The following is a 14558-nucleotide window of genomic DNA, read 5'->3' on the forward strand; positions in this document are numbered from 1 at the left end:
CGAGGGCCCCAAAGTCATAGACTGCGGACCCTGAGATGGCTTCCTATAGGGAAAAGCACTTAACTCTTGAGGCTGGCTTCATAAAGAGCCCACCCACCAGCACCGCTGAAGTAGCACAGCGCAGCCCCCCGCTGGCACGGGCCCCAGGCGTCAACAGGCCACTTTGTGTGCGCCCGGGCAGGCCAGCTCAGCACGGAGCAGAGTCTTTCCTCTCGGGAAGGGGAGGAGGTGCAGGCTCTTGGGCCTGGTTATCTCGCCTGCAAGGAGCTCACAGGAACCGTGCAGCTGAGGCCAGGGCTGCAGCCAAAGCCCCCGGCGCTTGGACAGGCCAGCTCAGGGTGGAAGCCCGTCTCCAAGGACACAGAAAGTGCGAGACGGACGCTGCACGACGAGCCTGACTGCCGCAGGCCGGGCACACACACTCCGCTCCGGGCGATTCGCCCTCCTCTCCAACAGGCAGTTGGAGGCTCTGAAGGCAGGTGCCCACCGATGGAATACTCTGCCGGTGGGCACCTGCCTTCGGCTCGGGTCCTGGGGTCAAGAACCTTGTAGGTTCCCTGCTCAGCGCCAAGTCTGCATCTCCCTCTGCCTCTGCCCCTCTCTGCCCCACCCCACCCTGCTCGTGGTCTTTCTCTCTGAATGAAATAAATAAAATCTTTAAAAAATTATAATAACCACCCCCCCCGCCAGAATGGATGCACAGATCCATTCCTCCCACCTTGAAGGAGAGCCAAACAAGCAAGCATAGATTCCGCTTCACTGAAGGCTTCAAGCTTACACCTTTTCTGCCCCAAATGGTAAACATCGTCCTGGAGGCCCCCTCTGCACCTGCAGCCTGAGGGAGTCAGGACCCGCTCGGCCCGTGGGTGCTGCCTCCCCTGCTCACTCCCAGCATCCGCCCCAAATAAATATCAGCAAGCCAGGCCGCTGTCCACAGCAGCTGGCTACACCTGCCTGCCGGAGAAGAGCGCCTCCCCGTAGTGCACACGAGACACAGGACCAGCTCTCGTATCCGACCGGTCAGCTCGTATCTGCCACCACAAAGGACCCAACTTTGCCCAGAAGCCCACAAATCTAGGCAAATCTATGCTATCTTCTTCTAAAATATTTACAAATTACAGATGTTAAGATGAACTCATTGGAAAATCCAAGTGCATCTGGAAAACTCTGCTGCATGCTACTATTACCTTCCCCAGTTGACAAAGGATCTGCTGATGGACACGGACGCTGAGTTCAGAGCCAGCGGCGAGGAGCTCATACGTGCCCAACGCTGCCCGGTATCCTCACTGCCCAGGTCATGGTTCCTCTGAGGGACACCGACTGCTCCTCGCACCCTCAGGCGCCAGCCCCTGCAGCCTCAACAGGCCTCACCTGGCTCTACACACCAGCCCTGGGAAGGTGTGCTCGCAAACACTGGGGACGCCTGTCCAGAGCAGTCACTAGCTTCTCGTGACTAACCTTGTGGCCTTCTATTTGCTAGTCTGCTGAGGTCCGGCAAAACCTGCGCGCTCACCTGAAGGGACATCGCAGCTTGGGGAAAGTTTAACCTGCTCCCAGACATGCTCCATTAATCGTCCTGCTGTGCTGACCAGGGAAGGGAAGCAAAGTTCAGGAAGTATCCTTGTTGGGTTTTTAACAGACTGCAGAACAGTGGCTTTTGTTCTTGACTTTCAAACCTTTGTTGTAACAGTTTGCACAAAAGACACAGTCCCCATCATTTTATTAAGGCAGCTCTTTCCTCTAGAGACCTCAGTGGGAGAAGGAGGGAGGAACAGGGGAGGCACAGCAGGGACAACTCTTATCATCCCTGTTTGTGTCTGTTTCTCTGTGACCCTCCCACTGCCCCGAGGGATGAGCTCACCCAGGCAGGCTGCAGGGGCCTTGGGCACGTCGCCCTCCCCTCTGCATTCCCATGAATGGGACAAATCTTACTTAGTCCTCACCCCAACCCCCTCTTCTCAGAAAGGCCCCATCAGTCACTCTCCTAGGAGGCGTCTCAAGCAAGGAGCAAACAGGAAGCAGAGGAGAGCCCAGCAGCAGCCCAGCGGGGAACCGCCCAGGCGTCCCTGACCCACACTGCTGCGTGCCTCATCAGGGTCAGCACAGGCTGCCTGAGCGCTGAAGCTCACCGACAGAGGGTCTCCAGATGGGATATCTGGGTGTTAAGGCACATCGCCTCCACCCACATTTTTACTGAACTTTAAGATTACAGGATGTGCAAGATTTTTTAAAAAGAACATCTTTTGGGGCGCCTGGGTGGTTCAGTGGGTTAAAGCCTCTGCCTTCAGCTCAGGTCATGTGGGTCCTGGCCCCACATCGGGCTTTTTGCTCAGCGGGAGCCTGCTTACCCACCTTTCTGCCTACTTGTGATCTCTGTCAAATAAATAAATAAAATCTTTAAAAAAAGGAAAGAAAGAAAGAACATCTTTCTATAAGTTTCATAGTACTTGGTTCCAATCCCCTGAAAGTTCCATCAAAAAGATAAAAAAAAAGCATTAAGACATGGAAAAGGCTTAAACACATATAACTAAGCAACAGAACCCAGTCAGCAAAAGCCACACACCGGATTCCAACTCTGTGACATTCTAGAAGAGGCACAACTGTGCAGACAGCAGATCAGCTGCCACCAGGTTCTGGTGGGGATAAAGGGATGAATCCCGGGAGTAGAGGGTGCTGGAGGCAGCGAAACTCCTCTGTACGGTGCCGACCAGTGAGCACATGACCTTGGACACTTGCTCAAACCCACAGAACACATAGGGTGCCTAGGGGGCTCCATCGGTGGGCACCTGCCTTCGGCTCGGGTCCTGGGGTCAAGAACCTCATCAGGTTCCCTGCTCAGCACCAAGTCTACATCTCCCTCTGCCTCTGCCCCTCTCCGCCCCACCCCACCCCACTCATGGTCTTTCTCTCTCAAAGAAATAAATAAAATCTTTTAAAAAATTATAATAACCACCCCCCACAGAATGCATTAATACCAAGAGGGACCCCTAATGTCAACTATGGGCTTCCATTACCCACAAGACACCAACACTGGGTCATCGAGTCTAACAAACATAGCACACCGATTGAAGCACAGTGCTCGTGACCATCTGTATGGGGGAACCAGTGTGCGGAGGGAAGAACAGGCACTCTCTGCACTATCTGCTCCATTTTCTGAAAGGCTAAAACTCTTAAAATGTAAAGTATTAACTGTTTTTCAAAAGTAACAACAACAACAAAAGCCTTAAAAATAAATGTTTCCTCCTTTCTGGAAAAAAAAGTCAGAAGCATCCCTTTTGTATTCTCTGAAACATCAGATTCCTAACACGCCTTCTGAAGGTAACATGTGCAAGGTGGAGCTGGGTCCCTGAGGGCACAGAGAGGTGGAAGGACCACACTCTCACAGGCCTCAGGGGTCCACCAGCACAGAGGCTAGGCGGGGGCCAGAGTCAGACAGGACTCCTGCCCACTGTCCAGGGCTCAGGAGGCAGTCCCAGCCTCAGAGGCTGTCACATTTTTTGGCCACATGGGCTCTTTAAGCACAATATGTGTTGATGCCTTTCACCACCCACTCACAGACTCCGTGTCAGTGTCCTGGGCTACTGCCACAAGCAACCACAAACTGGGCATCTCAAACAACAGAAATGTGTCCTCTTGGTTCTGGAGGTGTCAGCAAGGCTCCAAAGGGGGGGGAGTTCCTGGTGGGCCCGGGCAGCCCTGGGCACGTGGCTCCATCCCTCTAGCCCCCACGGCTCCATCGCAGGGCTCCTGGGTGTCTCCCCATCTAAGGACACCTGTCACTAGACTTAGGGCCCAGCCTACTTACTACCTGGCACGATCTCATCTCAAAACACTCAACTTAATTACATGTACAAGGACCCTTTCTCAAAATAAGGTCACGTTCACAGGTCCCGAGTGATCCTATCTTTTGGGAAACTACCACTCAACCCACTACACCCACCTCCACAGAAAGCATTCGAAATGACAGAACGCACTAGCAGAACCCTGAAGAGGGACGGACTGGAAGATACTGACGCTCAGGCCCGGCTCTGCTGGGAGGGGGAGATAAAGGTCCGATGCGACCCGCACAAGCATCTCGGCCCAAGGGTTGCGACCCCCCAGCTGCTCCGAACAAGGCAAGAAGGACTCCCCTGACCTAAGCTGCACTGCTGGGAAACCCAAGGTAAGTCAAGGTGCACAGAGCCGCCCTGCTGTCAAGACAGCCACCCCATGCCGGTGAGGTAAGCGCCTCTCTCCGTCACACGGTCCGGCAGGCCATGCGACTGAAATGGGGCGCGTCAGAGTCCCGCACACCTGCAGCCCCCACCCAGCCACACAGGCTCGCAGCTGCCAACGGCTGGACACGACCTGGGAACCCCAGGTCACACACACTCAGAATGAACACGCCAGCCGCACCGAATAGGGTGCAATGCCGCGTGGTCCCTGCCCTTGGGGGCCTCAGACCTGGCTGGTACTTCAGGACGAAGCTGTGAGTGCTGAATACTCCCCAGGGGCCCCGAGGTCCGGGGCATCAGAAGTGACAGCCGAAGTGAACCCACGCTGTGTGTGGGCTGGCCCGGGCCTGGAGCAGGCCCCTCAGAGCCAGGACCCAAGACTCCAGAGGAAAGCAGTGAACTCCTGTGGACTGCGGGAAGCTGCCTTGTGCTTCCACCTCACTTTAGCAAGGCTCCGAGGCTCATAGCCACCGCACCACAACCCAGCGCTGTTCCCTGCACCTTCGCTGGGCAACAGCTCCCCAGGGGCTCCCGAGTTTCTGACGTACATCCTAAAACAAAATGCCACGTCCAGCCACAAGGGCTATCCCGGCATCTGACCACCCTTCCACTGGTGTGACACAACCGTGTGGTCTGTCTTCTGTGGCTGCTCAGAGACCTCCCTGCCGTGCAGAGAACAAAACACGCAGAGTTACAGGTGATACCATGTAACCATAGCAACCGTGGGGGCAAGTGGCAAAGGGGCATGAGGTGTTGGAAGTCCCTAAACCCAGAAAATGATCTGAAATTTGATAAAATCAGAACTTCACAGCATGTCCCCTGCTCTGGCTTCGGCAGCCTGGGAAAAGGTGACAGCAACACCATTGCAGAGCCTGAACAGTGCAGCCTGTCCCTCTGCTGACAAGAGGCCCTGAGAGGGTCTCTGCCAATGGCCTCGGGTGAGCAGCTGTGGGGCAGACAGCTGCTGACCTCCTGCCACAACCATGAGCCCCCGGGTCCCCAGCATGGGCCCAGGGCTGCAAGGGGAGCCCCGACCTGCCCTCCATGGCACTCCCCACAGAACAGCCCAGGCACCACTAAGCAGAGCAGGACTCAGAAGGCAAAAAGCAAGACGCATCAGGTCAAACCCTTCTCAGCCCCGCAGTGAGAACCACTTGCCTCGAAAGTAACGAAGTCGTCGAACTCATCGGGGCAGGCAGGCGGCTCCTGGTCCTGGGCGGGTGTGACCGCACACAGCTGGCCATCGGACTCTGCAGGAGAGAAGACTATACTCAGCAGGGAACCTGGAGCACCCCTGGCCGAGGGAGAAGGCGCCGCTGCAGTAAATGCAAGCAGGGGCTCCGGCGGCCTGTGAGAAGCAGTGTGGTTGGGACAGGAAGGCGGGTCTCCTCTCCAGAGGTGGCGTGGAGGCTGAATCGTAAGAAGTTTGTTTCCTTAAAAACTCTGATTGCACTGGGGCACCTGGGGGACACAGTCGGTTGGTTAAGAGTCCGACTCTTGGTTTCAGGCTCAGGTCATGACCTCCAGGGTCCTGGGATCGAGTCCCACATCGGGATCCCTGCTCAGTGGAGAGTCTGCTGGAGATTCTCTTCTCCCTCCATCGCCCCCCACTTTCTCTAAGATAAATATAATCATTTCATTAATTACACCCCAACAGCATCGTAAAGAGAAGGAGCAGGCTCTCAAGGCTGTGACAATGTCCGCGGGCTTTCAAAAGCACACAGTTCCCACTCCAGTTTTCTCAGACTTTGGGTGTGTTTGGGGAGGTGTGGCTATAACAAGACAGACCAGAACCGTGCGTCACCCTGGTGCGGGGCTCACTGGCAGTTCTTGTTTCCCTTGTTTTTGCTCAACTTTATCTTCTGCAATACATGTTTTATTTTGTAATAAGGAAGACTTTAGAGGAAAAGCTCATCACGACAGGCCGACTGTCACTCCTCCAACAGTCAGTGCTCCAGGGCAGCGGTCCTTCTCCGGCCGGACGGGCACTGCTTCCAGGGTCTCTCGCGTGCGGTCCCGGCCCAGCATGCTCCGGAGAGCAGGTGAGTGACGGAAAGCGCCTGAGTTTCCAGCTGTGTCTCTGTGATATCGCCAGCTAAGAAGAACCATTTCTGCGCTCCTCGTCCCTGCCCCTGGGAATTTGCTGAGCGGCGGGGCAGAGAGGAGCAGCTGCAGGCCCCCTGACCAGCCCCGGTCGGCCTCTCCTGGCTTCACACCACCCAGGGTACTCGTGCAGCTTGGGGGCTGGTGGCGGAGGGACCTGATGTGTGATTAGAAGGCTGGAGACCGAGCCCGTCACCCACGACCAATGGGTCTTCCCCAAAAAACCCCAAATGCAAAGACCGTGAGAACTTGCAGGTTAGTGGACACACCAACATGCCAGGAAGGTGGTGCGTCCCAAACCCCACAGGCATGGAAGGCCCTGCACTCTAGACGCTTCCAGACCTCGCCCCGTATGCCTCTCCATCTGCCTGTTCACTTGTAGCCTTTTAAACACACTGCTAACTGGTGAGTGAAGTTTCTTCCTGGGTTCTATCAGACACGGTGGCAAACTATCAAACTGGAAGAGGGATCCTGGGGGCCCTGGATTCACTGTCAGGTCAGATAGAAGTGTGAGTGGCCTATGGGGAGCCTGGGTGGCTCAGTGGGTTAAGCCTCTGCCTTCTGCTCGGATCGTGATCCCAGGGTCCTGGGATCGAGCCCCGTATTGGGCTCTCTGCTCAGCAGGAAGCCTGCTTCCTCCTTTCTCTCTCTCTGCCTGCCTCTCTGCCTACTTGTGATCTCTCTCTCTCTGTCAAATAAATAAATAAAATCTTAAAAAAAAAAAAAAAGAAGTGTGGGTGGCCTAGACGCCTGAAGTGGGTCTTCGTGAACTCCGGACAGCTGGTGTCAGAGCAAATTAAATTGCAGGACACCCAGTTGGTGTCCCCAGAGAACCGGAGAACCACTTGGTGATGAAAACCCACACACTGGGTGTCAATGTCACGAGTAGAAAACCAACTAATAGGAATTACTTATGCAAAATACATTAGTTACTCACATAATCTAACATTTTAATATCAGTTCCTTGTTTTCCTTTTTCTCGAAGTGGGCTCTACATCCAGCGTGGGGCTTAAACTCGCGACGCCAAGATCGAGAGCCACGAGCCCCTCCGACTGAGCCGGCACGTGACCTTCTCTGGCAGCCGGCCACCTGGGGAGCATGCTGTTGTCCGTGTCCTGTGTGTAGCCAGGTTCTGAAGTCACCACGAAAGCCGACTGACTAGGGGAGGGAGAATGGGTCCTGAAGGACCGTCACCGTGAAGCAGCGGCAAGACACGTGGCTATTCCGTCCTGGTTCTGAAGGACTCTCTCAGCTTAAACAGAATCACAACACTTTCCTTCAACAACTGAGTGATCTCAAACATCTCCGTGTTCAGGAACTCTGAGACACCTATGCCGACTCAAAACCACCTGCAATACTGATTAAAGCTCTTATGCCGAAAACCCCATGTGGCTTTCAAGAACCATGGGTACCCGGGCGGGGGGGCGGGGGGGGAGCCTGGGTGGCTCAGTCAGTTGAGCCTCTGCCTTCAGTTCAGGTCATGGTCCCAGGGTCCCGGGATCGAGCCCTGCATCGGCCCCTTGCTCAGTGGCGAGCCTGCTTCTCCCTCTGCCTCTGCCCTGCCCCTGCTTGTGCGCTCTTGCTCTCTCTCAAATCAATAAAATATTTAAACAACAACAAAAACAAAAAACAAACCACAGGTCCTCATGCTGCGTGGTTTCCCCAGGACTGTGGCTAAGTATCTGCGTGGGACAGACTGTAGTCGGTGAGAAGGAGCCTGCAGGCACATGGGTAGAGGACCCCAGCACTTGAGGGGGGCCCTGCGCTAGAGCTTGGGGTCTCTGGTGCAGATGAGGGAGCCAGGGTTGCTGTGGACACAAGATTTTGGTTTCGGAGGCAAGGAGGTCCGGGGCACCAATTACCCCAGTACAGCTTGAGACTGCACGTTGATTTTGTAAAAAGCTAGACTGTCTTTGGCCTATTTTCCCCTCTCAGATGTTCAGTCTTCCTCGTCCTTCAAAAACCTGAAACACGGAATTCAAAGGTCTCAAAACGTAGCTGACCATTTTGGACTCGGCGGACGTGTGCTAGGCCCTGAGGGGCGGACAGTGGTCTGGGGGTCTTGTCCCACACTGTGGACCGGGGGATGTGAACAAAGCTGGTGCTGTCATATTCCTGACGGGAATGAAACACGACTCTCCTGTTAGTCTTCTCTGTGGGAACTAAAACAATTCTCATGAAGTGGCCATTTTTAACGTGCATGTTCTTATTCTTCCAGAGTGTGGGGGTGGGCCGGCATGACGGCCTACTTGCAGCAACCCTCCCCAGCTCATTCTATTCCTGCAGTAAGGCCTGCGGTAGGCCAGTGACGATCTGCCCGCACGGGGCTGCCAACTGGGTCAACACACCGAGTCCCCCACTGGGTGGCTCCTGGGAGCGGAGCGAGCCCGCCGGCCCAGACAGGCTGCCCACGGCCGCAGGAGCACCCGAGGGGAGTGCAGGGGGAAAGGCTGCTCTGGCAAGCACACACTCCATTCTCCCAAATGCTCTCAAACGACAACGGCAAAATCAGCTCTGACTTCCTTTTATTATAGTGTTATTTTCACACTCTTGTCTTAACCAAAGTTAAATGATGAAATCCAACTACAGGAAAAAGAAAACACCTGACTCCCTGAGTCCACTCGGCAGGACATCCGACAGATGTGCAGCTGCGATGCCCCCACCAGCACGGCCCCCCGAGTCCACGAGGGCACCTGGAGGCCCAGCCCTTCATGGCTGCACCAGGACCTGGTGCTGGCACACTGGCACTGAGCCAAGGGGCCACTCACTTACCCACCCTGCGGAGACATCCAGGTCTCCCATTGCCCACAGCACAGCCAGTGTTGTACCCCCACACCCTCACCTCTGCTGTCAGACCCCATGTCCAAACTGGACCCATCGGCCTCCCTGCAGCCCAGACATGCCAGGGTGCTACACCCAGGCACCCCCTCCTCCCACACTCCTGTCCCCTCCTGTAGCTGCCCTGCCTCATCATCTGTGGGCTGTCCTGAGGGCGGGGGGGTGCTGTGTCCCTGGAGCCTGGAGCAGTCCAGCTACACGGTGTCTGTGCCCACAGTCCTCACACGGGTCGGCTGTGCCCTCCCCGGGCTATGGCCCTCATCCAGTCTGCTTCAAGCTCTCAGGGCAGCCGTCCTCTGCCCAGACACTGGACAGGGACCCCTGTCGCACAGCCCGGCAGCAGACCATCCCACAGGGCCCCGGCCTCCCACCTCACTTCAGGAGCAGGGATCTGCCCCCACCCGCTAAATTTCAGGGAGTGGGGACACCACCTGCAACATGGCATCATGTTGAGACCAAACCTCACCCTCAGGGGATGCTTCTACTCCAGAATGTTCTCACCACAGGAATAAAACAGCATTTTCATCTTGAATTCTGTCCAGAAAATACATGAACAAGAGAACAAAACACAAAAATGGCAAGAATGACCCCAGAGAAATATACGTTAAATAAATCAGAAGAGACCAGAAGCAAAAAAAAAAAAAAAAAAAAAAAAAAAAAAAGGGAGAGAGAGAGAGAGAGAATATAATCAGACAGGTGAACAGAACAGAGCGACACACTAGATCCTGGGTGTATTTTGGTTTGCTGTAAGAAACTAAACTGTAAAGAAAGAAAAATCTTGGGACGCCTGGGTGGCTCAGTTGGTTGGACGACTGCCTTCGGGCTCCCAGCTCCACGGGGAGTCTGCTTCTCCCTCTGACCTTCTCCTTGCTCATGCTCTCTCTCACTGTCTCTCTCTCAAATAAATAAATAAAATCTTTAAAAAAAAAAAAAAAGAAAGAAAAATCTTTATATATAATTTATAATTTATATATATATAAAATTAAATATAATGAGGGGCGCCTGGGTGGCTCAATCATTAGGCATCTGCCTTCAGTTCAGGTCGTGATCTCAGGGTCCTGGGACTGTGCCCCGCATTGGGCTAACTGCTCAGCAGGAGCCTGCTTCTCCCTCTCCCACTCCCCCTGCTTGTGTTCCTTCTCTCCCTGTCACTCTCCCTGTCAAATAAATAAACAAAATCTTTTAAAAGATTAAATACAATGAAAGGATAAAATATAATTGTAGGGGCTCTCCTGGGTGGCTCAGTGGGTTGATCCTCTGCCTTTGGCTCAGGTCATGATCCCAGGGTCCTGGGATCGAGCCCCGCATCTGGCTCTCTCCTTGGCAGGAAGCCTGCTTCCTCCTCTCTCTCTCTGCCTGCCTCTCTGCCTACTTGTGATCTCTGTCGAATAAATAAATAAAATCTTAAAAAAAAATTAAATAAAGAGTGTTTCTAAATAGTTCCCTTGAGTTCCTGAATTCTAGAATTTTCTACTGACATCCTGGCAGAGTACCTGAAGATTGTAGCATATCCTTCCCCACTCTGCCTGCGCCAACCTTCCAGACTGGTTACGTCTAGTCTCTGGTAACATGAACATTCAACAGCTCTCACTATCATGATACACGACACTCAACGGCCAGCCGACCGGGATTCTAGAAGCACATTTTCTGTGTGTTTCAGCTGCTCGCTTTCCCGGCAACGGTAACTGCCAGGTGTCTTGGGCGTGGCCTCTATGCACCTGCTGCCTTCCTAGCCCTAAATGGTCAGGCCGAACAGCGAAGGCTTCTCTGATGACCCCTGAGTTCTGGGGCCCTCCAGCTTCCGTCCCCATCGACCCAGAAGCCTACACCCAGCCAGTCAGTTACGTCAGCACGAACATGAATTAAAGCCGCTGGCCACTGAGGCCGCCCCTACGTCTGCAGGAGGCCCCCTCCCCTCCCCGCCCCGCCCCGCCCCGGTGATGGAGCTCAAACAGACAACCGTGGTGGGGCTCCTCGGTCAGAGGACACACCATCAGGCCATCAGGCTCGCACACCACACCCCCAACCAATGTCAGGGAACACAGAGATCTCACTCTCCATCACACACAAGTAGGTGTGAAATTAATGACAAAATCTAAAAAGACATTCAGAAGTTGAAAGAACTTTTAAATAATTGATTAGTCAGAAATCATAGTGGATTTTAAAACTAAGAGAAAAAAGCATATACGGTGAGTTTCCCACAAGTTAACTGACGGGATTTTTGGAGAACAAAGCCATCCCAAGGGCTCCGGGGGCCGCTGCTGTGGCCCAGGGAGGTCTTGAAGCGCATGGCTAGGCACGGGAATGTGGTCCATTTAGGAAGCCACCAAGGACACCGGCAGTTGAGCAGAGGCCAAAGTTTTCCATGAATCCACCACTAAAATCTTCGTGCAAAAGCATGAAGGCTTGAACATCATGTCTAACTGCACACCTGACCTCAGACGGTCACCCAACGGTTACCAGATACTGCTTCCACGGCTACAGACACAGGCATGTGACACTAAGCCCCAAGGACTCTGTTCCTCATCCCTGTGTCCACACAGCATCACCCCCACCGCCCATCCCCTGCCAGGACCACCGCCCAGAGGGTCTCCTGCCCCACCCGCTCTCCATGTCTCCCCACCAGGCCCCATCTGCCACCCTCACCCCAGACCCAGGGCCCACGGCCTCTCCAACAGCAAGCTCAGTCATGCTCATCTCACAGGCCTCAGGGCAGCTCCACCACATGGCTCAGATCACACCTTCCCCGGCTGCTCTCCAGCCCTCCTCCCAGAGGGCTCCCACCTGGAGCCCGCCTACATGGCTCCGTGCCGTGGCCCCCACCCGCCACACCCACAGCCCCTTCCCTTGGGACCCCTCCTCTCATTACTAGGTGTGCTCTGGACCCAAAGGCCCACAGGGTTCCTGGGCAATGGTGGCACTCGTGTGCGTGGACTGACTGGGTGAAAGGGCAAAGGATAAATATAGGTCACGATACACAGAGGTATCTCGGAACCACCCGGCCTCAGTGTTTTAGGAAACCCAGCCCCTCTGAGACACTACTGGGCAATACGGGAGACAGACAGGGGACAGACCATAGAGGCAACTCTATCAACAACTGCGGATCAGACTTCGGGTCCAAGGGCATCTTCTGAGTCGGCCACGGTGGGTCCTGCTCAGGTCTGCTCCTCCTCCTCTCACAAGTACAGGAAGAAGGGAAGAGCCTGCCACCAGAGCCTTTCTGCCACCGTCACCCCAACACACCAGGCTGAATTCGGGCCACAAGAAAAGGAGGGCTCTCCAGAGCTCCGGAATTCAAAGCGAAAATGGGCAGCATATGGGCAACTTGAGAGTGTAAGAAATTAAGCTTACACCCACAGAACCAGCCATTGCACCCTGTGGACAGGCCCCAAAGCCATGAAAACACGTGCCCACACAGAGACATACACAGACGTCAGGAGGGGCTGTACTCATCACAGCCCCAACGCAAGTGTCCGGCCTGGGCTACAGAGCTTCGTGTGGGAAACCAGGTGCGCCGGCACCGTCCTGCCATCGAAAAGCAGGTCCACGCAGCACGGACACAGCTCAGAAACACCACATGCGGGCAGCAGCTGCAGGAAGAGCGTACCCGACAGTTCCCTCCGCAGGAGCCAAGCCCGAGGGGCAGAAGTGCCAGCCCGGGGTGCAGCGAGGATGGGGGCCGCTGCAGGCTGAGGGACCGGTCCGCGGAACGGTAACACCGGCAGGGGTTTCTATTAATAGGCATGAAGAACGGCCAAAATTCAGAGTGACAAGATTTACTGAACATCCATGCACTTACCGTAAAGCAGTTTTCACTCAAAGTAAGGCCGCAAACAAACACTGAACTCAAGGTAACCACCGCCACACAGGCCGAGGCAGTCGGAGTGGCACGCAGCCCATGGGGGCGGGAGGCCAGGCGGAGCACGGCCGGACCCGCAACCACGTAGGGGAAGCGGCACGTGGTCCATGGGGGCGCAGCAGCTCGCACACATGAGGTGCTGCCGCGGGGCCATCACGGTCCTCCAGCGCGCCTGTGGGAAGGGCCCCCGCCTTCTGACGCTGTGGCCAGGCGGCTGAGTCTACTCTGGAAGACAGCGTGTGCGAGGAGCGAAGGACAAAGAGAGGGCCCGAAACCTGGGGTCTTATAAGGGCTCGGGCTCAGAGGGGAAAGGAAGACGTTACGTGCAGCCGAAAGGGCATTCCTGAGGTGGGTGAGGGCACAGTCAAGCCGAGGGCTGGAGCAGAGGACTCAAGGAGAGGGAAACACGCGGTGGGGGAGACTGACCTCCGTTCCTGATCGCGGTGATCCCTCGACAGAAGTCCTCAAAACTGATCACGCCAAGCCCACTGGGGTCCAGGTATTTCGTTAAGTCCTTCACCTGGAATTGTCAAGAGAGACGATGTTATCGAGCCTTACAAATCAGAGGACAGGTATGCTCTGCCCTCGACCCTCTCCCCACACCCAGAGCAGACTGCTTGCAAGGTACAGTACTGAGAGCAAGAGTGACCAGAAGCTCTGGTCAATGACGGGAGGCCTCCCAGATGAGACCGGCCAACAGCACCCAGGACTGTCAGTGATGGAAGTAAGATCCTACAGAGGTCAACAGTCATGCTTCCCAAGGGAGAAGATTGGAAGTGCTGAAGGTTTAGGTATTATTCAAGCCGTTGTGAGACTATTACTAACATGGCAGAGACCCTCCCATCCACTCCAGAGGCCTTGCAGGCTGTGCAGAATCCTTAGTAAAAACAGGCAAGTAGACCCTGAATACCAAAAATCATAAAGGTAAGATGATTCACACCTGGAATTTACAGAGAATGAAATTCTTCAGAAAGAAGATATATTTATATATACACTTTTTTTTAAAAAAAAGATTTTATTTGACAGAGACACAGCAAGAGAGGGAACACAAGCAGTGGGAGTGGGAGAGGGAGAAGCAGGCGTCCTGCTGTGCGGGGAGCCCAATGCCCAGCTCAGTCCCAGGACTCTGGGATCATGACCTGAGCCAAAGGCAGACGCTTAATGACTGAGCCACCCAGGCACACCTATATTTTCAAGTATAAACGGAGTTTCATCAAAATTTAAAACTTTTGCGTCTCAAAAGACACCATTAGTCAAGGGCACCTGCGTGGCTCAGTCAGTGAAGCCTCTGCCTTCAGCTCAGGTCATGATCCTATGGTCCTGGGATCGAGTCCCATATTGGGGGGGGGGGGGTCCCTGTCTGCTTCTTCCTCTTTCTCTGTGATCTCTCTTATTCTCACTCTTTAATAAATAAATAAAATCTTTAATAAAAAGAAGTCACTATTAGTAAAACTGAAAGTCAAGACACAGACTGGAAAAAGATATTTGCAAAAATATATCTGATAAAGGACTTGTACCCAGAGTGTGTAAAGAACACTTACAGT

At 54.3% G+C, this 14558-nt stretch overlaps 1 protein-coding gene across 4 annotated transcripts in view; it reads right to left on the minus strand.

The window, feature by feature from the left end:
• RAB11FIP3 (RAB11 family interacting protein 3) overlaps positions 1 to 14558 on the minus strand; it is a 76780-nt gene that overhangs the window by 26051 nt on the left and 36171 nt on the right. For all 4 annotated transcript variants that reach the window (XM_059154055.1, XM_059154058.1, XM_059154057.1 and 1 more), the window contains exons 2-3: positions 13441 to 13534; positions 5373 to 5464 (exon numbers count right to left, since the gene is read on the minus strand). In XM_059154055.1, the coding sequence (XP_059010038.1) occupies positions 5373 to 5464; positions 13441 to 13534 (186 nt within the window). The remainder of the gene's footprint in view (positions 1 to 5372; positions 5465 to 13440; positions 13535 to 14558) is intronic.

This window comes from Mustela lutreola, chromosome 17, assembly GCF_030435805.1.
Source record: "Mustela lutreola isolate mMusLut2 chromosome 17, mMusLut2.pri, whole genome shotgun sequence".
Lineage (NCBI taxonomy): Eukaryota > Metazoa > Chordata > Mammalia > Carnivora > Mustelidae > Mustela > Mustela lutreola.